Source organism: Molossus molossus, unplaced genomic scaffold, assembly GCF_014108415.1.
Source record: "Molossus molossus isolate mMolMol1 unplaced genomic scaffold, mMolMol1.p scaffold_m16_p_13, whole genome shotgun sequence".
NCBI lineage: Eukaryota > Metazoa > Chordata > Mammalia > Chiroptera > Molossidae > Molossus > Molossus molossus.
In genome coordinates this window covers 46,944,797-46,971,960 of record NW_023425348.1, presented here as the reverse complement: position 1 = coordinate 46,971,960, position 27,164 = coordinate 46,944,797, and the positions used below count along the sequence as shown (strand labels likewise).

At 40.2% G+C, this 27,164-nt stretch overlaps 1 protein-coding gene across 5 annotated transcripts in view; it reads left to right on the top strand.

Annotated features, from left to right (window-relative positions):
• RNF121 (ring finger protein 121) overlaps positions 1 to 27,164 on the top strand; it is a 113,316-nt gene that overhangs the window by 45,265 nt on the left and 40,887 nt on the right. For all 5 annotated transcript variants that reach the window (XM_036258096.1, XM_036258099.1, XM_036258097.1 and 2 more), the window contains 2 exons: positions 16,311 to 16,348; positions 19,460 to 19,601. In XM_036258096.1, the coding sequence (XP_036113989.1) occupies positions 16,311 to 16,348; positions 19,460 to 19,601 (180 nt within the window). The remainder of the gene's footprint in view (positions 1 to 16,310; positions 16,349 to 19,459; positions 19,602 to 27,164) is intronic.

The window sequence follows — 27,164 nt, the reverse complement described above, 5'->3', positions numbered from 1 at the left end:
TGGTATCACTAAGATTTAAACCCATTTTTGTAGATTCCAAAGTGTTTGTCTCCCCTCAGTTTAAAGACCTAAACTGTAGATTCATCTTACTAAGCTACCCCTGTCTTTATATACAAAAGTCTTATCTCCAAAACATGAAGCAACATTTCATTCCTGAGAGGTTCAAAGCACAGGCTAACAAAAGTAATATACAGGTCCTTTAATTTACTGATAATCTGATTCTGTTGAAATCTTGGTCATGAGGAGTGTTTAGCCCAGTGGTAGTTAGGGAGATGGGTCTGGCTAGCTCAGGCTTGTGATGACTGGCTAAGCTCAGTTCTTTCTCTCAACTTGCCAACCACAGGGTGCTTGAGCATGTTAAGAGGATAAAGCCTTGGGTACTGGCTAGGAGGCCCAGAAACAGACCTATTCTTGGAGCCAATGAGTTCCTCCTGGAAGGGGTAGCTGGCCAGCTCCTGAGAGGAATTGGAGGCATCATCTTGGCACAGAGAGAGCTGTCTTGGAAGTTAAGGTAGAAACGCACTTCAACATCCATTCAGGTCCAGCGCGTCCGCCTGGCCATTGCCTGTGAATTTTGGATGTGTCCACTCCTAGTGCTTGTTCATCTGCTAAAATGATGTGACGTGCAGATCAGTGAGTAGTTTCCAATTCAAGTTCAAACCAAGTAGCCCAGCCTACAACTAAAGGTATGATTGTCTCAAGTACGTAATTTACCTCTCCTGATCCCTGTTTTATTCTTGCTAAAAGAGGAAATTGGACTAGATCGGTAGTTTTTAAACCTTAATGTAGTTACACAACCGTTTATTCAAACAGAATCTCACTTTGAAGCCTTATGGTCCTTAAAGGGACTCAGAGAATGTCTTGGGTGTCTCAAGGATCTTTCTCCTACTGCCTGCTGATTGGATGACCCTGCTTTATGTTCCTTCAGACCCTCATTACTTTCCCTAGCCCAGCCCTACCAAGCATTATTTTAATCGTATTTCACCCACTAGACTGTTAGCTACCTAAGAAAGCAGAGTTGAAGTGTATCTTGCTCATTGTTGTAGTCTCTTCACTCTGCATGGTGTCTGACATACATCAGGCACCTAACAAGTGTTTGATAATTATTATTTCTGAGTACCATTTAGCAAATGTTTGTGAGATGCCTGATATGCCAGTTCCTCTGCTCTGTAGTACATGCTTTTTAAAAAATTTTTTTCCTCACCTGAGGACATTTTTCCATTTTTTGCTCAGATAGAGTGGGAAGGAGAGAGAGGAAGAAAGAGAGAGAGAGAGAAACATCGACATGAAAGAGACACATCGAGTGGCTGCCACCCGCACGACCAACCAGGGCTGAGGACAAACCACAACCGAGGTACGTGCCCTTAGCGGGAACCGAACCCGGGTCTCTCTGGACCGCAGGTCGACGCTCTAACCGCTGAGCCAAACCGGCCAGGGCTGTAGTACATGTTTTTTAAAAAATGTTTTTATTGATTTTTTTTTTTTAGAGAGAGAGAAACATTGATGAGAGAGAAGTGTCAACATCCATCAGCTGCCTCCTGCACACCCCTTACTGGGTGTCAAGGCCATAACCTGAGCATGTGTCCTGACTGGGAATTGAACCAGCAACCTCTTGGTGCATCCTCAACTACTGAGTTACTTACACTGGCTGGGCAGTACATGCTTTTTGATTGAATGTTTACAACATCCCTGTGAGAAATGAACTGTTGGACTAAATCATGTGTAAAGCTCTTTCTGATTACTGCCAGTTTTTGTTGGTTCTGTCCTGTCTGTCTAGAATACCTTTCCTTCTCTCAGTGCCTTTCCACATCCCACCTGTACTTTAAGGTTCTAGCCCAAGACTCTCTCGACTTATAGAACTATTCTACTTTACACTGGTATCTTCTCCCTGTCTTTTATGGTTTTTCTTTGTATTTATTTGTGAAACTTGAAGTACCTGCTGTGTTGCCAGGCACTGTGCTATGCCTGATAATACCAAGATGGATGAGTTCACAGACTAGCATAGGTAGATAAATAAGTGTAACATTATGTCACAGGTGCTGTGACAGTGGGTACATCAAGGAGAAAATGGCAATCCATGTCATATCTTCTCTTCCCAGGTAGATTGGTAAAACCCAGCAGGCAGGCTGTGAAAGTTCCCATCCTTGCTTCTTTAAGTAGTACTCACTGTTTTGTTTTTTATTTTTCCTCTTGTGAGTCTCTCCCTGTAGACATCTGATACATGTTCTTTGTTTCCAAAGATTTTCTTCTCTAGGGATTGTTGGTGAAAGCCAAGATCTTATAGAGGGATTGAGGCATGTGTGACTGAAATTTAATCTTGGATATCTGACCATTTATTTTTAGATTTTTTTAAGGCATGTATAATGAATAGTAGCATAGGTTAGTGGGGGAAAAAACTAGATTAGTAAACAGTAGACCTAGGTTCTAGACTAGGTGTAGCAGGTCCTGTGCATAAATGTTTTATACGCATTTTAATACCACAGCTGCTCAAAATAGCTACTGTTATGGTTATCCTCATTCTACAGATGTGGAAACTGAGGCATAGAATATTTAAGTAACTTGTTCAATGTCATACAGCCATGTGACAGAGATGGGGTTCAAATCCAAGACAACTTTAGCATCTGAGCTCTTAAACACTCTGGACAATATGAATGCTTTATCCTTTTCATGTCCAACACTAGACATTTCTGTGTAAGTGTGGGACTTTATTTACAGAGGTGATTTGACTGGGGTCATTCTCTCTGTGTCTCATAAGACTGGATTCTCCTTGAAACTCCTATCCATACTTATATCCCTGGTGCCTGGCATACGGTATTATTCAATAAATGTGTGAAAAGGTGAACTCATGAAGGATTCCATCCTCTCTGTACCTTGGTTCTTCATCTGTGAAATGATAGGTTTGGACTAGATGACCATCTAGAGGTCTCTTAACAGCTTTGAAAGTCCTGGATCCCAGTGTTTGACTCTGCCTTGTGTTTCTTACAATTCCTCTCAGGTACTCAGTAAATACTAGTGAATCACTGAACGAATGAAGGTATAATATTGTTTTTTGGTTTTTTTATCCTTACCTGAGGACATTTTTCCATTTTTGTTCAGATAGAGTGGGAGAGAGAGAGATGAAGAGAGAGAGAGAAACATTGACATGAAAGGGACACAGGCTGCCTCCTGCATAACCCAACCAGGGCGGGGGACAAACTGCAGCCGAGGTACGTGCCCTTAGTGGGAAGTGAACCCGGGTCTCTCTGGACCGCAGGCCGACGCTCTAACTGCTGAGCAAAACTGGCCAGGGTGGTATAATTATTGTTAACAATCTGCTAATAATATTGAATGAGAGAAGAAAAAATGGTGATAGGGTAGTTGTAGACAAAAAGACCTGCATATGACCTTGAATTCCATCACATTTGACATTTTTTGTTGTTAATCCTCACTCAAGGATATTTTTTCCATTGATTTTTGGAGAGAGAGAGAGGGAGAGAGGGAGAGAGAAGGGAGTGGGAGAGAGAAGGGAGTAGAGAGAGAGAGAGAGAGAGAGAGAGAGACATGAAACATCGATATGAGAGAGATATATGCTCTGATAGGGCCGGGGATTAAATCTGCAACCCAGGTATGTGTCCTTGACCAGGAATTGTGCACAGGCCAGCGCTCTAACCACTGAGAATACCATCCAGGGTAACTTTATTTTTTTTCCAATTCTCACTGGAGGATATGTTTTTATTGATTTTAGAGAGTGAGGAAGGGAGATAGAAACATCAATGTGAGAGAGAAACATCCATTGGTTGCCTCCTGTATGTGCCCCCTGGGGATCGAACCCCCAACCTAGGTATATGCCCTGATGGGGAATCAAACCTGCAGCCATAACCTGCAACCTTATGGTATACGGGATGACTCTTGAATGAACTGAGCCACCCAGCCAGGATCAGGATCATAATCTTTGACTTTTTATGCAGTCAGAATCTCACACTGTAGCAGACACTTGTGTGCAGACAGTCTTTCCTGTTTGGTTTCCCATATTATAACACTTCCCATTTCCAGCTCACTTTTGCTTTTTAAGTCACTTTTTGATTGACCTTATAACGACTTAATAACTACTTCCAGAAGGAATTTAAGGTGTCATCTGATCAATAAAGTGGGGTAGGAGAGAGAGGAAGAAAAGATGAAGAAGTATGTTCTAACTCCTTGAGTCCAGGGACTATCTTTCTCATCTCTGTACATTCCTCAGTGCTTGGCACATAGTAGACACCAATATATTTGTTGAATAAATGAGAATGTTTATAGGTATGGATTCTGCTCAAGATTAAGGAAGTATTGACTAAATTGCAAAGGTTAAACTGACATACCTACTATCTGTTCTGGCAATAATATAATAGCACTTGAAAAATATTTGCTTATAAACTGATTATGAAAGATTTTCATTTTTAATTAAAGGCGTATTGCTCCTTACCAATGAGTCATAAGCACAGAATCCGAGGCCCTGCTTTCTGCTGCTGTAGCTCCCTATGTAGATTTCTATCAGCACTTACCATGTGGCATTGTTCGTCTCGCCCGTTAGGCAGTGAACCACTTGAGGGGATGGAATGATATCATTCTTCATCTCTGTATTCCCATCACCTAAACTCTCACAGTAGCTAGCATAGAGTAGATAGTCAGATGTTTATTCAGCTTGAATCCTAAATCTAGTTCATCCACTCATATTGAACATCCCCAGCAAGTGATCACTCATTCTGTGTTTAAACCCCTCTAATGATAGGGAGCGTATCATTTTACAGTTAAGTCTATTTCATCTTTGGATACCTCTGTTGTAAAATTCTTCAAATTGGGCTAGAATTCCTATTTCTGTAGCTTTAGTGTTTTAGCCCTCTGTACCTTTTCCCAGATTCTGCTGCTTTGCATCTTTGACCCATGGAGAGGCACAAGTGCTGCCAGAGAATGCCTCTGGGGCATGTAGGCTCAGTACACCTGGGGCTGTTTGGCCTGAAAGCTTACTCCATGAAAGTCAGCCCAAGATAATCTGGCTGGTGTCATTCTTCATTTCTACTTTATTTCTTTGTGTTTTCCCTTCTTGAAGTCATGTTATCTCTTTGTTCCTCAGAGGAAAATCTCTATGTAAATGTAACTCATTAATTCCCTCTTAAGTGCAGCTTTCCCAATGGGATGCAGAGTTATGGCCATGGGGCTTTGGGCCCTGGGCAACTAGAGAAACAGTGCCAAAAGGGGAAGCAGAGAGCTGGAGGCAGAGCACATGAACTCTGCTAAGGTTTGGTGTTCTCAATTGAGTGGTGTTCTCAACACTCAATAAGGTTTGAGTGTCTTTGTTACTTAAGAAGCCTCCAGTGACATTTTACTCCACATTACCCATAGGATTGAGCCTAACCTCTTCTTGAGTCTGTTCTTTTTTTTTTTTTTTTTGCTACATGCCCCTAGCGGGAAACGAACCCAGGACTCTCTGGTCTGTAGGCCGACGTTCCAACTGCTGAGCCAAACCGGCCAGGGCATTGAGTCTGTGCCTTGCAGAAACAATCTTTTCTCCTTTTATTCTGATGATAATAAAAGCTAACTTTTCTAATGCTTACTCTGTGCTAGGCATTATGCTGAGCATTTTGCATGCATTAACTCTTTAATTCTATTTTAATACTGTTATCATCTCTATTTCCCAGATGAAGAAAACTGAGGCATAGCTAAGTAATTTATTCAGGGTTGCATAGTTTGTAAGTGGATTGGTATTTGAATCTGGTGATGTGATTCTGTGATCACTATTGCTAGTGTACTCTATAATGTGGGCTCACTATTTTCAAAATTCACTATATATTTATTGAGTATTTAATTATGCCAGATATTTTATTTGGTGTTGGGAATTTGTACATGGAAAAACAGACTATATTTGCTCCAAAAGAGTTCATGTTCTAGTAGGAAGAGGAACCCAACAAGTGATAATGACACTATAGTGTGATGAGTAGAGTTATATACAAGGTACCACAGGTACATGGAAGAAGGAGTGCTTAAATGTATTTGAGAGAGCTAGGGAAGCTTTTAGAGAGGATATGACATTGGACTGATTCTTCTTTTTAAAAATATTTTATTTATTTATTTTAATTCTCACTCAAGGATATTTTTCCATTTTTGTTCAGATAAAGTGGGAGGTAGAGAGAGAGAAACATCCATGTGAGAAAGACACATCGACTGGTTGCCTCCTGCACAACCCCAACCAGGGCCGGGGACAAACCACAACTGAGGTGCGGGCTGACACTCTAATTGCTGAGCCATACTGGCCAGGGCCATTGGACTGATTCTTAAGGGAGGGGTAAAAGTTTGCCATATGGATAGGAGACCAGTTTACGATAAGGTAAAAAGCACACATGTGAAGCAATGGAAGCATGAAATCTCTAATCCTTAAGCATACTATTCGTCACTAATAAAACATCTATTGGTAACTGCTTTGTGCAGAGCACTCTGTGAGGCACTTGGGTTGAGAGAAAAGATTCTAAATCATGTTTCTTACCTTCAAGGAGCTTACAGTTTGGTTAAACAAATAGGACATGTAGACTAGTTGGAAAGGAAATGACTATAATTATAAAATAAGAAATTTTAAATACCTTACTAGTAGTAAAACCAAAGTGCTGTTGGGGAATTAAATCCTTTCTCATTGGTATGGTTTGGGAAGACTTCATGGGGAGGGAGTCATCTGAGCTGGGCCTTAATGGATGATTAAATTTCACTAGAGAGAGAACATTAGGAATAAATACCCCAAGTAAATGTGTTTGGGGATCAGTAAGGAAGACAGGACTAAGAGCTAAATCTAGAAAAAGGTTGGGGCCAATATGAGGTTGACTTTGAATGCCAGCTAGGGAGTTAAGATATGTTTATTTATTTCTTCAGTCATCAGTTGTTGAGTGCTTCTATTTGCCAGATATTGTGCTGGAGACACAAAGATGAAGATATAGCTTCTGCTTTCACAGGACTAATAGTAATGCAGGGGAAGACAGACACAGAAACAAATAATTGTAGCATAGTGTAAGTGTGTGTTATGGACTGTGGTGGTACAAAGGAGCGAATGATTAACCCTGCTTGGGGGAATCATTAAAGACTAAGAGAAGATGTTTGAGTTGGTTGAGAGTAAGTTTGAGTTTAATAAATAGTCCATGAGGAAGGGAAGAGTGGTCCAGCAAAATGAAAAGATAATGCAAAATCTTGGAGAGATTAAACAACATGGACTATTATGGTAACTATAAGAATTTATGTATAGATTAAATGTAGGGGACGGCCTGGCCTGTGTGGCTCAGTGGTTGAGCGTCGACCTGTGCACCAAGAGGTTGCAGGTTCGATTCCTGGTCAGGGCACATGCCCAGGTTGTGGGCCCAATTCCCAGTTGGGGGCATGCAGGAGGCGGCCAATTGATGTTCTCTCTCATCGATGTTTCTATCTCTCTTCCTCTCTCTCTCTAAAAAGAAATAAAGAAAAAATAATAATAAAAGATTATAAAACTCTTACAACTCAATAAGAAAAAGATAAATAACCCAGTTAAAAGTGGAGAAATGATCTGAATAGACTTTTTTTTAAAGAAAATATACAAATGGCCAATACCACATGAAAAGATGTTCAACATGATTAGCCATCAGAGATCCCACTTCATACCCACTATGTTGCCATAATAAAAAAGACAATAACAAGTGTTGTTGAGAGCATGGAGATACTGGAACCCTCATACACTGCTAGTAGAAATTTAAAATAGTGCAGTGGCTGTGGAAAACAGCTTGGCATTTCTTCAGAAGTTAAGCATAGAGTTACCATATGATCCAGTAGTTCCACCCCTAGATATATACTTGAGAAATTAAAACATATATGTACAAAAATTCTTATAATAACTCAAATATTCATAGCAATATTATTCAAAATAGTCAAAAAGTAGAAGCAACCGAAATCTCTTTCAACTGATAAGTGGATAAATAAGATGTATATCCATACAGTGGAATGTTACTTGACAAGAAGAAGGAATAAACTACTGATACATGCTATAACATGGATAATCCTTGAAAAATATTATGCTATGTGAAAGAATCCAGTCAAAAAAGACCACATAGATATACTTCCGGTCAAGATGGTGGCGTAGGTAAATGCAGTATCTTGTCCTCCCACAACCACATCAAAGTTACAACTAAACTACAGAAAACCATCATTCATAACCACCTGAAATCAAGCTGAATGGCAGTCCTACAACTATGGAATTAAAGCAGCAGCCACATCCAGACTGGTAGGAGGGGCGGAGGCTGACGGGCTGGTCCCACACCCACGTGTGGCAGATAAAAATCAGGAGGATACCTCGGCTGGGAAGGTCCTCCCTGAGAACTGAGGGGTCCCCGTCCCACACCAGGTGCCCCGCTCAGGGTTCCAGTGCCAGGAAGAGAAGTCTCCATAACTTCTGGCTGGAAGAACCAGCGAGAACTGAGGCTCAGGGAGGCTGAAACGGCTGGAGCCCCAGGCAGCTCCTCTTAAAGAGCCCGCACACGGACTTATTGGACTCTAAGCTTGGAGGGCAGGAAGCTCGTGGGGCACCAGAGACATACAGGGAAGAACTGAGCTGTTTGGCATAGGAGCGAGGGCTGGAGAGGGGGCTTTCTCCAGGACAAACGTGCTGTCAGAGGCCTTTGTTCCTTTGGGGAGCCCTTCCCTGGGGTGGCAGACAGTCGCCATATCTGGCACTCCAGCGACCTGGCTCCCACTGGTTGCCCCGCCCTGGTGATTCCCCGAGGCCCTGCACCACTCAACGTTCAGGCCCACCCAAAGCTGTTGCCAATTGCTTAATCATAGGATTGGCCTGTCTTGGATCCTGCTTCAGGTTTTCCTAAATTCTTTCAAACAAGCAGCATCTGGTCTCAGATAGCCCCATACCTCTCGTTAAGTAATGCATAGAAACAAACACAGGGAGGCAGCCAAATGAGGAGACAAAGAAACAGGTCCCAAATGAAAAAACAGAACAAAACCCCAGGAAAAGAACTAAGCGAAATGGAGGTACGCAACCTAACAGATGCTGAGTTAAAAATACTGCTTATAAGGATGCTCAATGAACTTAGAACCTCAGCGAACTTAGTGAAGGCCTGAAGAGCATAACAAAGGACCAATCAGAAATGAAGGAGGCACTAACTGAAATAAAGAATAATTTACACAGATTCAATAGTAGAGTAGGTAAAGCCAAGAAGCAAACCATCGATTTGGAATATAAGGAAGCAAAAAACACCCAATCAGAACAGCAAAAAGAAAAAAAGAATCTAAAAAAATGAGGATAGTGTAAGGAGCCTCTGGGACACCTTCAAGTGTGCCAACATTCACATCTTGGCGGTGCCAGAAGGAGAAGAGAGAGAACAAGAAATCGAAAACCTATTTGAAACAATAATGGCAGAAAACTTCCCTAACTTGGTGAAGGAAACAGACATACAAGTCCAGGAAGAACAGAGAGTCCCAAACAAGATGAACCCCAAGAGGCCCACACCAAGACACATCATCATCAAAATGCAAAAAGTTCAAGACAAAGAGAGAATCTTAAAAGCAGCAAGAGAAAAGCAGTTAGTTACCTACAAGGGAGTTCCCATAAGACTGTCGGCTGATTTCTCAAAAGAAACTTTGCAGGCCAGAAGGGAGTGGCAAGAAATATTCAGAGTGATGAAAAGCAAGAACCTATACTCTATCCTGCAAAGTTGTCATTTAGAATCGATGGCCATATAAAGAGTTTCCCAGACAAGAAAAAGTTAAAGGAGTTCATCACTACCAAACCGTTATTATATGAAATGATGAAGGGTCTTTTTGAAGAAAAAGATAAAATATATGAACAAACAAAAATGGCAATGAATACATATCTATTGACAATAGAATCTACAAACAAAATGAACAGGCAGAACAGAAACATTCTCATAGATACAGAAAACATTTTGTTGGTTGCCAGATTGGGGGTGGGGGGCGGAATGGGTGAAAAAGGTGAAGGGATTAAGAGGTGCAAATTCGTTACTAGACTGACAGACCTCAAAGGGAAAGGGTTGGGGGTAGGAAGAAATAAACCAAAGAACTTATATGCATAACCAATGGACACAGACAACAGTGTGGGAAAAGGCAGGAGGTGGGCGGGAGTGGGGAGGAGGGGGTCAGTATGGGGAAAATGAGGACCTCTGTAATACATTCAACAATAAAGATTGGAAAAAAAATAAAAAAAGACCACATATTGTATGACTTCATTTATATGAAAGGTCCCAGAAAAAGACAAATCTGTAGAGATGTATAAAGTAGATTTGTGGTCGCCTAGGTTGGGTGTGGGAATGGGAAGTTGGCAGATTAGCATGAGGTTGTTTTTTTTGTTTGTTTGTTTGTTTGTTTGTTTTAGAGTGGTGGAAATTATTTAAAATAAGATGATTGAGCAACTCTGTAAATACTGAATTGACTATCTTAAATGGATGCTATACCTCAGTAAAGCTTAAAAAAAAATCCTTGGTCTCAAGATGATTAGAGCCCAGTGATGAAAACAGACTCAATAATAAGTATAAAAGTAATAAATGTGGCCTTGGAGGTATGTGCAAATTTCAAAATTTTGCTGGCAAACAGAAGAGGAAAGGAATTACTTCACCTGAGGAGATCTGCAAGACTTTAAGCTCCTTGAGTGTGAAGCTGTTAGTTACTTATTGTATCCCCAGTCTAGAGCTTAACATATGATCAGTTAACAGTTGCCGAACAGATATGCAAAGGAGTTTGGACTTTGAGCTGAAGGCAGTAGAAGGTTATCAGAATTGGTCAAAGTAGCAGGCTGATGCAGTCACATGTGTCTAATAAAGATCACTATGGCTGCTCTATGTTATGAATCTGTTCTGGCAAGATCAGTCAGAGAGATCACCTTGAAAGTTCTTGGATTAATCTAGGAGAGAACAAGGATAAGTCTGCACTAAGGAGGTGTGGCAGCGAAAAATTTAAGGGAGATTTCATAGGAGAGTAGGCATGATCAATAGCATAGACTCTAAAGGCTTTAGGACTTCATAGAAAGGATAATTCTGTTCTGGAACAGTTTCTGGAGCAGGTGACATCTGGGTTGGGTCTTATGGATGGGTTGAAAACTATAGAGTGTATGGGAAGCTAGAGTGCATATAGGAAAGAGTGAGAGAGGAGGGCCAGGTGGAGAGGAACCAGTTTGAGAAATAACAAATTTGATAGGATAAGAATTGAACAACCAAAAAAGTGAACATTAGGTACCCCCAAATTTGATAATTGTTGAATGGGAAGGTGGTGATTAAATTATTTCTTCTCTTTTTGTGTATATTTGAAAAGTTTCATTTAAAAAGCTTTCAATTCAGCTAGCTTGAAGATGTGCTTTTTCTTTCTTTCTCAATCCTCACCTGAAGATATTTTTTCCATTGATTATTTTTAGAGAGAGTGGAAGGGAGGGAGGAGGGGGAGAGAGAGCAAGAGAAACTATGTGAGGGAGACACCTCGATTGGTTGCTTCCTGCATGCATCCCACCCAGGGCCGGGGATGGAACCTGCAACCCTCCATTGTGCAGGCCAATGCTCTAACCTAGCAATGCCAGCTAGGGTAGGATGTACTTTCTTTCGATGGCAGGAGGGGAAGGGAGGAGGGCAGACAGAAGCTGCAACAGTTATTACAGCCAGCATCTACTTTAACTGATTTGACCAGAGTGTGCTGTCCATGTTAGGCCTTAAGTTGACTAAGCATGATCCCCAGATGATTTATGAGGTCTGAAAAGTGAGGTAATTCTGCCTTGATTTATTGGCTTTGAATTCTTGGCAAAGCTAAGGAGTTGGAGAAACATGTGAATGACAGGAGAATGGGAGCCACAAATATGGGTAGCTTTTGAACCTTTGGACTTTGCGCTTATACAGCATTTTGTTTATATGTCACTGGTTATAGTCTCTCCCCTCAACCTTGACTGTGACTACCTCAAGAGCAAAGGTTGGGCTTAGGCACTACCAATGTTTTGTGAAAGAATGATGTCTCTAGCTGCATAATTGATCAGTCTTTAACCTTTGGAAGGATCAACTGAGACCTCTGAAATGTTAGGTTGCCCTGGTGGATGGGGCTCCAGAGTTTAGGTACCTTTGCAGTTAGCAGGTACTTGAAACCAGAGCAAGGAGCTACTCCCTGAGTGGTGGATATTTCTGATGAATGCATATGGTAGTAACTTGGTACACTTTCATTGATTTAATTAGTCACATGCTATTATATCATACTTCACCACACTGAAGGCATTTTGCTTTTACTTCTTTGGTAACTAAGAAAACTGGGAATTTGGAAACCTGACTTCAAAGCTTTGGAGTTAGACAGATTTGGTGTGAAATACTATAACATTTTAGCTTTAAGGGACTTTGAAAATTACCTAGGCCAACCCCCCTCATTTTATATGTGGGGAAACTGAGGCATAGAGAGAAGTACCCTGTTCTTTGGAATAAATCAAATAAATAGCCATGCCAGATTAGGACCTACAACTGTTTCTCTTTACTGAGAAAGGTAGTTGTTGCCTTAAAATCATTTCTTGAGGTGAAAAGTGGGAATGAGATAAAACCCAAGGAATTAAGACATACCACATGTGTTAATTTTCACTGTTCATCCGGCCCAGCATGTTCTGTTGTTGGAAACCTTTTTGGGAAACTGGAGTGTCTACATCTAACAACAAAATAACCTTATTTTTACTCTTTATAACACTGCTATGAGGAATTATTTAATATATATAAATACATGCTATTTACATGTTTATTATCTTGTCTTTTGCATTAGAATGTAAGTTTTAAGTTTTATAAGGAAAGAGACTTTGTTTTATACCTGTCTTGTGATTTAATAAATGAATAAGTGAACGAACAAACAGATATTTATTGGCTGTCATCAAGATGCCAGGCACATGCTTCCCATGACTTTGGTATTTGTAGGTCAATGACATGTCTGTTTCTTTGTTTGGGTTTTGTCATTTATGAATGTATCTAAACCCTTCTTGAACACAGACTACACATTATTGCCAAATAAATTGCCCAATTACTTTATAATGCTTATGAGTAGAGTGAAGTTACCTTTTTGTGTGTGTGTAGATTTAGGCAGTATGAGATTTAGTGTGAACTTAAACCTCATGCTGCTTGATCAGATAGGCCCATTGGAGAAGAGAATCTCAGAAGCCACAGAGCAAAGTGATATACCCAGGGGCCAGCTTCAACCCACACCAGAGCACCACCCAATCAGCTACACAAAGGACACACACAAATGGTAGGCTCACTAGGCACACAGCCCTACGAAAGCAAATCCCACTCCATGAAGGCCCTCCGCACAACTCATCAGCAGTAGTTACGGCCATTCCTCATAGCCAGTTAGCCGGAGGGTCAATCCTACCCACTGACATGCCAACAGCAATCAAAGGTTAATACGGCCAATACAAGGATGATGCTGGGGCCTTTGGGAGGGACTCTGGTACAAGCCAAGGTCAGCTGCTTTCTGTGCTGGGCTTGGAGGCACTTGGGAGAGGCTAGGTTATGAACAGAGGCTGGCTGCCACTAGTGCTAGCAAGAGGTATGGGACATGCTGAACCCAGCTGCTGCTTTTGTGGGGTTTGTGGACCTTTGAGAGATTTTAGGAAAGTCTGTAGTGCTAGTCAAGGAAGGATGCTTGTGTGGACTAATTGTTGGAAGAAGTTCCTGCCTGGTGCATGAGTTGGTTGGCCTGGGGTCTCAGGGAATCACCAGGGTGTGATAAATGGTGTTAGCCAAGTTAATGGGGTGTTCCGACTTGGTGCCTGCCTGCGTCGGCTGCCTGGGTGGGAAGAGGGCTTAACAAAGGAACAATGGTGTCTTCTAGCATTTTTGTCTAGGAGAGAGCTGCCCTGACCCGTACCCCTCCAGTCCTTTCCCTGAAGCTAGTCAGTTCAGTTTCTCCACGTATGTCCCTGGTGCTTTTCAAGCTACTGCCCCAGTTCTGGAGCTCAGAGCAAGTGAGTTTGAGTGAGTGAGTCTGCAGTCCCTTTAAGACCTGCAGTGCCTAGGTTTACAGCAGCCCCTGTCACACCCCTGTCACCCATCTTCCATCCTCCTTGTTTTTGTTGTTGTTATTGATCCTCACCGGAGGATGTTTTTTCCATTGATCTTTAGAGAGAGAGAGAGAGAGAGAGAGAGAGAGAGAGAGAGACATCAACATGAGAGAGACACGTTGATTGGTTGCTTCCTGCATGACCCTGACTGGGGCTTGACCAGAATCAAACCTGCAACCGTTCAGTCTGCAGGCAGCACACTAACCACAGAGCCAAACTAGCCAGGGTCCCTTCTGGATTCTTAATTTGCCACACCATGGGTGTGGAACCTGCCCAAACTGTGTCTCTGCTCTTCCTACCAGTCTGAATGTGTGAAGTAGTAAAAGAGAGGAGAGTGGTTCATTTCATTACCCCAGATGGCTTTGTGAAGTCTTGGGAGGTCCTTCCTCCTTTCCTCCCTTTCCTTCCTTCCTTCTTCCTTCTTCCTTCTTCCTTTTTACTTAGCTGGGACATGTAGAAACTAGAAAGCCCTACCTAAATAGTCATGGCATTTTCAATATATGCACAAGCAGGATGCCTGGTAAATATGTACCGATTCGACTGGGTAGAATGGAGTTCTGTCCATTGTACTTCAAACATTCCACTTAAGGTACTTTTCTGAAGTTATAAGGACAATAGGAAAATGGGTTTTGAACATCATAAGTACCAAAGGAATATTTGCTGATTGATTTATTTGAGTGATCCTTGTCTGGGCCTTGTCTTCTCTACATTAAGGAACATTATAAGAATGTATTGCATGAGTTAATGTGCTGTGACTTGGATACTCTTCTGTATGGCTATAAGGAAGAAGAATACTTGAGCCCTGAACGCAAAGAGTTAAGTATTATTCTAGAGCAGTGGTTTTCAACTGGGGAGCAATTTTTGTCCCCTGGGGGACATTTGACAAGGCCTGTAGACATTTTGCTTGTTGCTGTTGGGATGTTACTGGCATCTAGTGGGTAGAGGCCAGGGATGCTGCTAAGCATCCTCCCTCTCCCCAAAACAAAGAATTTAACCAGACCAACATATCACTAGTACTAAAGTTGAGAAACCCTGCTCTAAAAGGACAAGGCTGACAAACAGAATCAGAACTTTGTGGTTGGAAGGCCATACTGCTAGTTGAAAGCAGAGCCAGTACTAAAGCTTAGTTCACCCTAGCATAATGTTCTTCCTGCTACCTGGGGGCCATTTAGAGTTAAATGGCATTATATGATAGAATATTTTATCTTATTTCACTTTTCTAATCTGATTTTTAGTTTTTGCTCTAGCCATACTCAGTTTGTATGCTTTGTAACTTTATGTTCATGTTACTCCCTTTCCTGGAACATAGTTCTCTCATTTTCTAATCTGGGAAATATTTCACATCTCCTCCAAGAAGTTTTCACAAATCTGTCACACCACAGTTCGGATGAGAAGCCACTTCTTTATTCTTCCATAACTAGTTTTCAACATCTAATAAAGAAATTTTCTGTTTTTGTCCTCACCTGAGGACATTTTTCCATTTTTTGTTCAGATAGAGTGGGAGGGAGAGAGAGAAACATCGACGTGAAAGGGACACATCGAGTGGTTGCCACCCACACGACCAACCAGGGCCGGGGACAAACTGCAACCGAGGTACATGCCCTTAGTGGGAACCGAACCCGGGTCTCTCTGGACCACAGGCCGACGCTCTAACTGCTGAGCCAAACTGGCCAGGGCGAAATTTTCTGTTTTTGTATGTCTGTCTTTCTTACTAGGCTGTGAGAATCTTGGGAGTTAGGTTCATTCTTTTGTCCTCATTGCCTAGCATAGACTTGCAGCATAATGTCAGTCATAGACATGAGCCATGGTTTTTTCTAGAAGGGAGAGATCAGTGGGGAATGGAGTACTGGGGAGGGCTTCATAGAGATTATGACACCTGAAGCTTCCTGTAATTCCTTCACGATATTGATGAATGTGTGAGCAACTTATTTTGGTTAGGGACAGTTCTAAGACAGTAATGGAGCCCTGGCCGGTTTTGCTCAGCGGTTAGAGCGTTGGCCTGTGGTCTGGAGACACCCGGGTTCGGTTCCTGCTAAGGGTACGTACCTTGGTTGCAGTTTGTCCCCGGCCCTGGTTGGGTCGTGCGGGTGGCAACCACTCGATGTGTCCTTTTCACGTCGATGTTTCTCTTTCTCTCTCCCCCTCCCACTCTATCTGAACAAAAAAATGGAAAAATGTCCTCGGGTGAGGATAAAACAACAACAACAACAAAACCAAAACTAAGACAGTAATGGATTTTTCTGATGGTGTCTTTCTACAGGTTGATATGTCACACCTCTCCCCAGAGGAGCAATGGAGGTAAGTGTGACAGTGTGGGCCCTTCAGGCTGGGAACTGTAGAGTAATCCAACTAACAAAGTTGTATATCTACTCTTTTTGCTTCTTTGTCTGTGGGAGGAAGTGACTCATGACTAGTAGGATAGGTCTTTAGGGATTTTTTTTCCCAGTACCTGGGTCACTTCTGGGTAGCTCCTTTGATCCTGAGAAGTAAATACGTAATTGTACCAAACCATCCATCTGGGTTTGAATACTAGTTCTACCATTTCCTAGCTATGTGATCTTGGGCAAGTTACTTATTTATTTTTTTAATATATTTTTTTTCTTTATTGATTTTAGAGAGAAAGGAAGGGAGAGAAAGAGAGAGAAACATCAATCAATTCACTGCCTCCTGCATGCCCCCCACTGGGGATTGGGCCCACAACCTGGGTGTGTGCCCTGACCGGGAATCAAACCGGCAACCTCTTGGTGCATGGGTCAGTGTTCAACCAGTGAGTCATACCAGCCAGGCTGGGCAAGTTATTTAACTTCTTACTGCCTTAGTTTTTTTGTTTGTTTGTAAAATGAGGATCAAAATAGTACCTGTACTTCATAGAGTTTTGTGAGTATTAATATATATGAAATTCTTAGGACAGCGCCTGCCATGTGGTAAGCTTCTAGTGTTACCTACTCTGAAGATGATTATCGTCATTAACATTATTATCACTATTAATGAAACTGGGCATAGGGCTCTGAATGAGAAAATGGGAGATTTCTGATCTAAACTTGATAGTAACTTGCTGTGTAACCAGAGTGAATCAACAAACATCTTATTGTCATGATTTCTAATCAGTAAAGGAGTTTCAGAGTGCTTGCCCTACAATCTTTACAAGGTGGCTGACCACTGAGTCGAAATCAACCAAATAACAATAATGACCAAAAAACCTTCTTTATTAAAACTGTTGATTGTAAAAATATAGAATGGCAAAGATATTAACTCATATGACAAACTCAGATTTTAGATGACTTTAAGCTTAATATGCACCAGTTGTGTACCTCAGCTACTGAAATAATCCAGATAATTTGGAAGATGTTCATAGAAATATGCTATCTGCCTTAAGGTAGGGACAGTGCCATTATGCTCTGCTACACTGAGGCCACACTGGATGTTGTAAATGCTGCATTATAAGGTCTTTAGCTAGCTAATGTCTAGAAGAAGGCAACCAGGATTAATGGTCTTCACCTTATGTTATATAAATAGGGTTTAAAGATCTAGAATGAAAAGGGCCAGGAAAATGGTGATAGGAACAAGATAGTTTTTGGTTTTGTTTTTTAAAAAATAAGACCGTGAGAAATCTTCGAAGGGGTAGCATTGGAAAAGAGGAGTGGATATGTTCTTTATTGTTCCAGAGTATAGGTTTAGATCCAGTGCATTGAAACTGTAGAAAGATAGATTTTGTATCATTATCAGAAACATCTTTAATAATCATTGTATATTGAGAGGTACAGAACCTCCTACCTCTTAAAACGTTGGAGTTTTAGTCCTTCACAAGCACATATGAGTACTTACAATGTGTCAGACACTGCTGGTTCTAGATTAGATTACTTTAAGAGGCATATGTTCTCAAGCCAATGGAAGCATTCCAAACAAAGGATATCAAAAATAATTTTTGCATTGCTTGGGAACTTGAAATAGATGACTTCTCTGGTCTGTTCTAGATCCTTTCTTTCATTGCTGTGCACATCCATTCGGTTATATACTGCCTGAGAACAAGAAACTTATTTCGTAGGTTATTAAAGTATAATCCATCCTTTTAGTTTAGCTTATTCTCACAACAACCCTGTGAGGGAGGTAGAAAAGATATAGACTTCTTTTGACAGATGAAGAAATTATGAGGTAGAGATGTTATTTTTTTTGGCCAAGGCTGCAAAAGTGTGTCCGAACCTTAAAGTTCTGACTCCTAAACCTATTATCTTTTTGTCAGATTCTCTCACCCAGGTTAGTGTTTTATGTAAAATTGCACCCTTAGGTGCTTTGCCTGCCTGGCTGGCTGACATTTGGCTGCCTACCAAGTACCCCCCGCAACATTTTATTATGAAAAATTTCAAACACAGAAAAGATGAAAGAAGTGCACAGTGCATACCCTTATACTCACCACCTAGATTCTGCAGTTAACTTTTTGCTATATTTTCTTTATCATTTATCCATAATTAATTCCACTAGGTTCTTATTGCCCTAGGGAACTCCATGAAGATACCATTTATGTTGTCCTTTCCTTCCCTCCCTAATGCTCCCATACATGGAACATTTGTATAAAAACTCCCGATTACATTTGAATTTTATTTTCTGTCTAAATTCTTCCTCATTCTTCTCCCTTGGCTGACTCTGACCTAGAGTGGTAGGAGTAACTATTCTTTGTTCTTAGAGAAAGCTTTTTGCCTTTATTGACCAGGGAAATAGTTTGCTGCCAATCCTCAGAACAAGAGAATGCCAGCTTTAGATTATATAAGAGTTTCTAGTTGTAGTCTTCTTGAGTCATTGAGGAGGCTGTTTACCTGTGGATCTGATGAGAAAATTACTCTTGAATTAATATAAAGTCAAAACAGTCTAGATTTTTCATAACTAGACTTCAGGATCCCTGGTCCTAACAGAGAGGGTAGGACAGATAAAGCAAAACTTTAACCCTGGATTTAGCACACATTTGCAGTGTTACTTCTTTATTGGTATCATAAATACCATTGACTAAGATTATGAGACTTTATGGCTATAATCTTCTCTTTAGCTTACTTTTTTCTTCCAGTGACAGATTGAAATAAGTCTCAAATGGGCAGTGGCACAGGCTTCTCCTGGGATCTTATTCCTCCTACAGGAAAGGTGTCAGCTGTGTCTGCCATTGGGGGCAGGCAGCAGACCATCCATGTTTAACCCAATAGTTGAGCTTGGTTATTGGGGCCCATAGAGCCCTATTCTATGCCAGAATGCCTATCTTCTTGGGCATGTGTATTTTTAGCCCCTAATTTACATAGTACGATATAGCTGCATAGCACAAGAGTGTGTTTTGAATTGTGGACTAATAGGGTATCCCTGGGAAGCACTGCCCCTTTACTACTGCACTATCCCTGACCTGGCTAACCTCATCTCTTTGGCTTTCAGGGTCGAGCATGCACGCATGCATGCCAAGCACCGTGGTCATGAAGCCATGCACGCCGAAATGGTCCTCATCCTAATTGCTACCTTGGTGGTGGCTCAGTTGCTCCTGGTACAGTGGAAGCAGAGGCATCCTCGCTCCTACAATGTAAGCCATTTGGACTCTCTCTTCCTTGTCTGCCAATAATTAAGAGACCCTTCATAAGTATTCTAGGATCCACCCTAAACCAAGCCACATGTAGGCAGAGAATGGACAATAATAACTTTATGTATGGATGGTGAATTGTGTATGGTGGGTGTCTGTTTAAGGTGCAAGTGATTCAGAGGATGAAAACAAGGATAGAAACTGAGACTACTTTTATGGCCAGAAAAGGTAGGTTCTTCCTTTTAAATATTTTGAGACATATTCATGAATGAGATACTCATTAGGAATTATTGAAATAGAGGGAGAAATGATCACTTGCCTGGGAAGACCAAGTCTCCAATAAATCTTTCAGGTAGGATTTAGATTAATTGTTTTAAAAAGGCAGTAATGGAGGAAATGAGGAATAAAAACACATGAAACATACAGAAAAATACTTCTTAATAACAGGAGTAAATCCTTATCAGCAGTTTATTTATTTATTAAAAAAATTTTTTTGCCCTGGCCAGTTTGGCTCAGCGGTTAGAGCGTCGGCCTACGGTCCGGAGAGTCCCGGGTTCGGTTCCCGCTAAGGGCACGTACCTCGGTTGCAGTTTGTCCCCGGCCCTGGTTGGTCGTGCGGGTGGCAGCCACTCGACATGTCCCTTCACGTCGATGTTTCTCTCTCTCTCTCTCCCTCCCACTCTATCTGTACAAAAAATGGAAAAATATCCTCTGGTGAGGATAAAAAAAAAATTTTTTTTTTTCTTTATTGATTTTAGAGAGATGGGAAGTGAGAGGAAGAGAGAGATAGAAATATCGATGAAGGAGAACATCGATTGACTGCCTCCTGCATACCCCCCACTGGGGACTGGGCCTGAAACCTGGGCTTGTGTCCTGACCAGGAATTGAACCGGTGACCTCTTGCTGCATGGGTCGATGCTCAACCACTGAGCCACACCAGCTGTACTCAGCAGTTACTTTAAATGTAAATGAATTAATATCTATTAAAAGACAGAGATTAGCCCAGCTGGTATAGCTCAGTGTATTGAGCATAGTCCCATGGACTGAGAGGTTCCAGTTCGATTCCTGATCAAGGCAATTGCCTAGGTTGCAGGCTTGATCCCTGGTAGAGGACATGGAGGAAGCAGCCCATTGATGTTTTTGTTTTTCTCTTCCTTCCTCTCTCTGAAAAATTCATAAAAACATATTTAAAACAAAAACAACCCCACACCTGACTTATCTATATACTGTCTATAAGTCTTCCTTTAGATACAAAGATACAGAGATTGAAAGTAAAAGGATGGAAAAAGATATTCCATGTATGCCAACAAATTAGACAACCTAGAAGAAAAATGATATATTCCTAGAAACGTATAATCTTCTAAGACTGAATCATGAAGAAACAGAAAATCTGAATACACTGATTCAGTAAGGAGATTGAATCAGTATTCCAAAATCTCCAAAAAAATAACAGTTCGGGACCAGACTGTTTCACTGGTGAATTCTATCAAACATTACGAGGAGATTTGAATAGCTATCCTTTTCAACCTCTTCTAAAAAATTGAAGAGGAGCCACTGCTTCCAAACTCATTTTATGAGTCCAGCATTACCCTGATACCAAAACCAGAAAGGACACTACAAAAAAATAAAATTATAGGCTAATATCATTGATGAACATAGATACAGAAATCCTCAGCAAAGTGTTAGCAAATCTAATTCAACAACACAGTGAAAAGATCATGTATCGTGATCAGGTGGGATTTATTCTAAGGATGCAGGGATGATCCAGCATCCACAAGTTAATCAGTGTGGTACACCACATTAATAAAGTGAAGGATAAAACCATGTAATCAGCCCTGGCCAGTTTGGCTCAGCTGTTAGAGCGTCGGCCTGCAGTCCAGAGAGATCCCTAGGTTTGGTTCCCGCTAAGGGCACGTACCTCGGTTGTAGTTTTTCCCCGGCCCTGGTAGGGGTTGCGTGGGTGGCAACCAGTCAATGTGTCTCTCGTATCAGTGTTTCTCTCTCTCTCTCTCTCTCTCTCTCTCTCTCTCTCTTTCTTTCCTCCCTCTCTCCTTCCTGCTCAATCTGAAATGCAAAAATGTCCTCAGGTGAGGAAAAAAAACCAACATGTAATCATATCTCAATAAATGCAATAAAAACTTCTGACAAAATTCAACATCTTTGTTGTTGTTAATCCTCATCCGAGGATATTTTCCATTGATTTTTTTTTTTTAGATAGAATGCAAGGGAAGGAGGTAGGGGGAGAGAGAGACACATTCATTGGTTGCCTCCTACACGACCCCAACCAGAGCTGGGGATTGAACCTGCAATCTAGGTATGTGCCCTTGACCAGAAATCGAACCCGTGACCCTTTGGTCCTCAGGCCGACCCTCTGACTGCTGAACCAAACCAGCCAGGGCTCAACATCTATTTATAATATAAACTTTCAACAAAGTGGGTATAGAAAGAAAATACCTAGACAAAATAAAGACCATGTATGACAAACCCATAGCAAACTTTATATCAACAGTGAAAAGATGAAAACTTTTTTTCTATGATCAGGAATAAGACAGGAATGCCCATTCTCGCCACTTTTTTCGATATAGTATTGGAAATCCTAGACACAGCAGTTAGACAAGAAAAATAAATAAAAGGTGGCCGGTTTGGCTTAGCAGTTAAGAGTGTTGGCCCTCGGACCCAAGGGTTGCAGGTTCGATTTTGGTCAAGGGCACCTACCTCGGTTGTAGTTCAGTCCTGGCCCTGGTCGGGGTTGTGTGGGAGGCAGCCAATTGATGTGTCTCTCTCACATCGATTTCTCTCTCTTTCTCTCTCTCTGTCTCCCCCACCCCCACTCTATCTGAAGATAAATGGAAAATATCCTCTGATGAGGATTAAAAAAATAAAAGGCAAATTGGAAAGGAAGAAGTAAAACTGTCATTATTTGCAGATGACGTGATACTATATATAGAAAACCTAATAATCTACTGGGGATTTGAACCACAACCTGGGCATGTGCCCTGACTGGGAATCGAACCTGTGACCTGGTGCATGGGTTGATGCTCAACCACTGAGCCACACTGGCTGGGCATTGTGGATATGATTTAAAAGGTAAGGGAAACAATAAATAAATGGGATTACTTCATACTAAAAAATTTCTGCATGACAAAAGAGACCATCAGTCAAATGGAAAGGCCCCTTAGTGAATGGGAGAAGATCTTTGAAAATCTTAACATCTGATAAGGGTTAATATTTACAATATATAAAGACCTCACAAAACTCGATAACATAAAAACAATCAATTAAGAAATGGGCAAATGATCTAATTAGTCTTGTTTTCCAAAGAAGACATACAGATGGACACATGAAAAGATGTTCAACATCACTAATTATCAGGCAAATGCAAAACAAAACCACGATGAGATATTACTTTATACTTATTACAATGACCATTATAAAAAAAAAACAAGAAATAAGTGTTGGAGAGGATATGGAGAAGAGGGAACCCTATTACACTGTTAATAGGAATGTAAACTGGGTGCAGCCAGCATAGAAAACAGTAAGCAGATTCTTGAAAAAAAGAATAGAATTACAATATCACCTAGCAATTCCACTTCTGGTTATTTATCTGCATTATACAAAAACACTGATTTGAAATGATATATACAGCTCTGTGTTCATTGCAACATTATTAATAATAGCCAAGATATGGAAACAAGGTAAGTGTCCATCCATGGATGAATAGATAAAGAAGATATGGTACATATATACAATGGATACTTAGTCATATAAAAGGTAAAATCTTGCCATTGCGACAACATGAATGGACCTTGAGGGTATTATACTAAATGATATATCAGATGGAGAAAGACAAATACTATATGATTTCACTTATGTGGAATCTAAAAAACAAATAAACAACATACAAAATAAAAATAAAAACTCAGATACAGAGAACAGATTGGTAGTTACCAAAGGGGAAGAGAGTTGAGGGTGGGTAAAATGGTGAATGGGGTCAACTGTAGGATGATGGATTGTAATTAGATTTTTAGTGGTGATCACTTTGTAGATTATACAGATGTTGAAGCATAATGTTGTACACCTGAAACTTATATAATGTTATATACTGATTTTATATCAATAAAAAGAAAAAAATTATTCTCACCCCAAATAAAAGATGATAACCAAAAGAGAGCTGGGTTGGCTCTTAAATATCAGACAAAATAGACTTTAAATTTTAAAAAGTTACAAGAGACAAGTAAGGACATTATTTATTGATAAAAGTTTCAATACAGCAAGAAGATACAACAATTATAAACATATATGTATCTAACAAAGGAGCCCTAAAATGTGTGAAGCAAAATTTGGCAGAATGTAAGGGAGAATAGGCAGTTCTATAGTAATAGTTGGAGACTTCAATACCCCACTTTCAATAATGGATAGAACAACAATATAGAAGTCGGTAGAAGAGAACTTGAACAATACTAAATAATTAGACCTAACATTCTACTCATAGCAGCAGAATGTATCTTAAGTGCACATGGAACATTCTCCAGAACAGACCATGTTATTACCACAAAACGAGTGTAGCCCTGGCTGGTGTGGCTCAGTTGATTGTTGTCCCACACACTAAAAAGTTGCTGGTTCAATTCCCAGTCAGGGCACATGCCTGGGTTGTGGGTTCGATCCCTGGTAGGGGGCATGCGGGAGGCAGACAATCAATGTTTCTCACATTGATGTTTCCCTCTCTTCCACTAAAAATAAGTTTTAAAAAAAGCCTAAATAAATTTTAAAAGATTGAAATCATAGATTCAAGTACTTTCAATTACATGGGAGGTAGTATATAGGATTCTTTTTTTTTATTTTAATTTATCTTTATTGAAAATATTACAGATTTCCCTCCTCTGGATTCTTTTTACAGCTGTTGTCTTAGAAGTTTTTAACCTTTTCAAATATAACAACCCATTTTAACATAAAAAACTTGACAAACACTCACATAATAATAGTTGTATTTTGAAAGAATACATAAGCTCATATAATAGTAACAATAGCTAATATTTATTTGATGAGTTTTTCCTATGCCAGCCACTGTTTTAAGCACTTTACATGTAAAAACTCACAATACCCAGTAAGGTAGCTACTGTTTTTTTCCAGTTACCTATGAGGAACTGAAACATAGATAGACTAAATAACTTATTCCAGTGATAAAATCATTATTTGAACCCAGACAGTTTTACCTTGGGGCTTTCAGCCTTAATCCCTAAATGATTTTTTTCCTTTGGTGTGTGCTTTTTCAGACATCTTGTAATATGGCTATAGATGCCCAGGGGTTTGTAGCTCACAGGATGAGAACTTATACACTATTTTTTTTAGTCTTTCTAGTAGCCCATGAGTTAAGTACAATGAATAAACAGGCCCAGAAGGTTGAGGCATGAAGGAGATACTAATAGATAGAGCCAGGATTTGAACTCAGGTCATTTGTTTCATATTTCATCATTTCTACTAGACCATATGTTGCATCTGGAAAGGGTAACAAGGGATAATCTAGAGCATAGGAGGAAGAGGAAGATAGGCTAGTCTTTGCCCTTGAGCCACCCCAAGTTCTAAACTTTATTGGCCTATGGCCAGTTCAAGTGTTGGCGTGAACAAGTAGAGACATCTGTACTTTTGGGTCACAGTGCAAGGAATGACCCCATGGCACCAAGGCTTTTGGAAACTAGGCACCCTCCAGCAGGCTAAGCCATCTGGGTTGAGGCTTCATGTTTGGACTCTGCTCATGCTTCACCCTGTCATCTGAGACAGACACTTATTTCTCAGTGTGTGGTTATAGTACCTACTCTGTAAAATGGGGATTACTAAAATGCTTTAATTGAGCTTGGTAAATTAAGAAAACTCATAAACCAGTGTAGAGTGAGATCCCTGGCATTTCTGTGCTTGTACTTAGAAATAATCTTAGTTATATAATGTTGGCTAATCTACAGAGATTTTTAAAAATATATTCTGAAGGAAGTAAGGACACATATCTACTGCAATGGTTTTCAGTAAGTACTTTTTTTTTTTTTTTTTTTTAAAGCTGTGGAGTACTTTTTTCAAACAGTATCTTAAGGAAACACCCCATGTTCAAAACAGCCTTAAGAGGCTGCTCTGCTTGATACAGGGTTGGGTAGCTCTGACCCCTCTGCTTCCTCCTTAGGAACCTCTTTAAGACTCAGAAAAATCACTGTTGTGTCATTCACAAGTTAATCCTTAACAGGAAGTGTGGCTGTAGGTTAATGGGGCTAGTTGTATAAGGAACATGCACAATCATTTCATTTTACTGCCATGTCCTTTAAACATTATTCTGAATTTCACTGGTAAGAGGAGTTGCTAACATTATGGCATACTGAGAAACTTAAACCCATGTCTTTAGAACATTGACAAAGAAAATCTATAATGTTCTGCCTTGTGCTGCTGTCAATAATGATCTATATTGGTTTTGTTAAAATTTTTATTAACTTGTGTTCAATGAATATTGTTACTGTTTTAATTAAAATACTAACTTTGGGAGAAGAAAAATTGCCCAAAGATGCTTGCACACAATGGCATCTCCTATCCTTTTTCAGGCTTATCAGAAGTTGGAGCCGTTTGCGTTGGAGGCAGTATAATACAGTGGAGTGAGATGAATGTGGCTCTCTATTGGCCAGCTCTCCCATTTCCTGGCTATATTTTATATGTGTCTGAGCATCAGTTTTTTTCATATCTAAGTTGGGTTGTGAAGATTATGTAAGATTGTATGGCAAAATGTTTTGTAAACTCTAAAGCTAATGTTAGTGACTATTGCTCTCACTCCTAAGAAAAAACTCATGACAAAAATGTTTTCAGGTCCTATTTTATGTGGAAAAGGAATCTAATTTTATTTTTATTGAGGACAATTTCACAGAAATTATACTGTTTTAACCCTTCTAAGTATATAGTTCAGTGGCTTTTAGTATATCTACAGTGTTGTACAACTATTGCTATTATTTAGTACTAGAACATTTTCATTGTGCCAAAAGGAAATACCATACTCATTAAACTATCACTCCCCATTTCCCCCTCCCATCAGACCCTGGCAACCACCAATCTACTTTCTATATATTTATCTCTTCTGGATATTCATATAATCATATAAACGAAATCATACAATATATGGCCTTTTATGTCTGGCTGCTTTCATATAGCATAATGTTTTCAAGGTTCACCTGTGTTGCAGTATCAGTATTTCATTCCTTTATATGGTTGGATAATATTCCATTGCGTGAGTAATACCACATTTTGTTTATCATTTATCAGTTGATGGACATTTGGGTTGTTTCCACCTTTTGGCTGTTGTGAATAGTGCTGCTATTACATTCATTATAAGTTTTCATTGGAGCACCTTTTTTCAGTTCTTGGGTATATCCTGGAGTAGAATTGCTGGGTCATATGTAACTCTATGTTTAACTTTTTGGGGAACTGCCAAATGATTTTCCATAGTAGCTGCATCATTTTACATTCTAACCCACAATAGGTTCCAATTTATCTACAACACTTATTTTTCTCTTTTTATTTATTTTTTATATTTTGCATTGA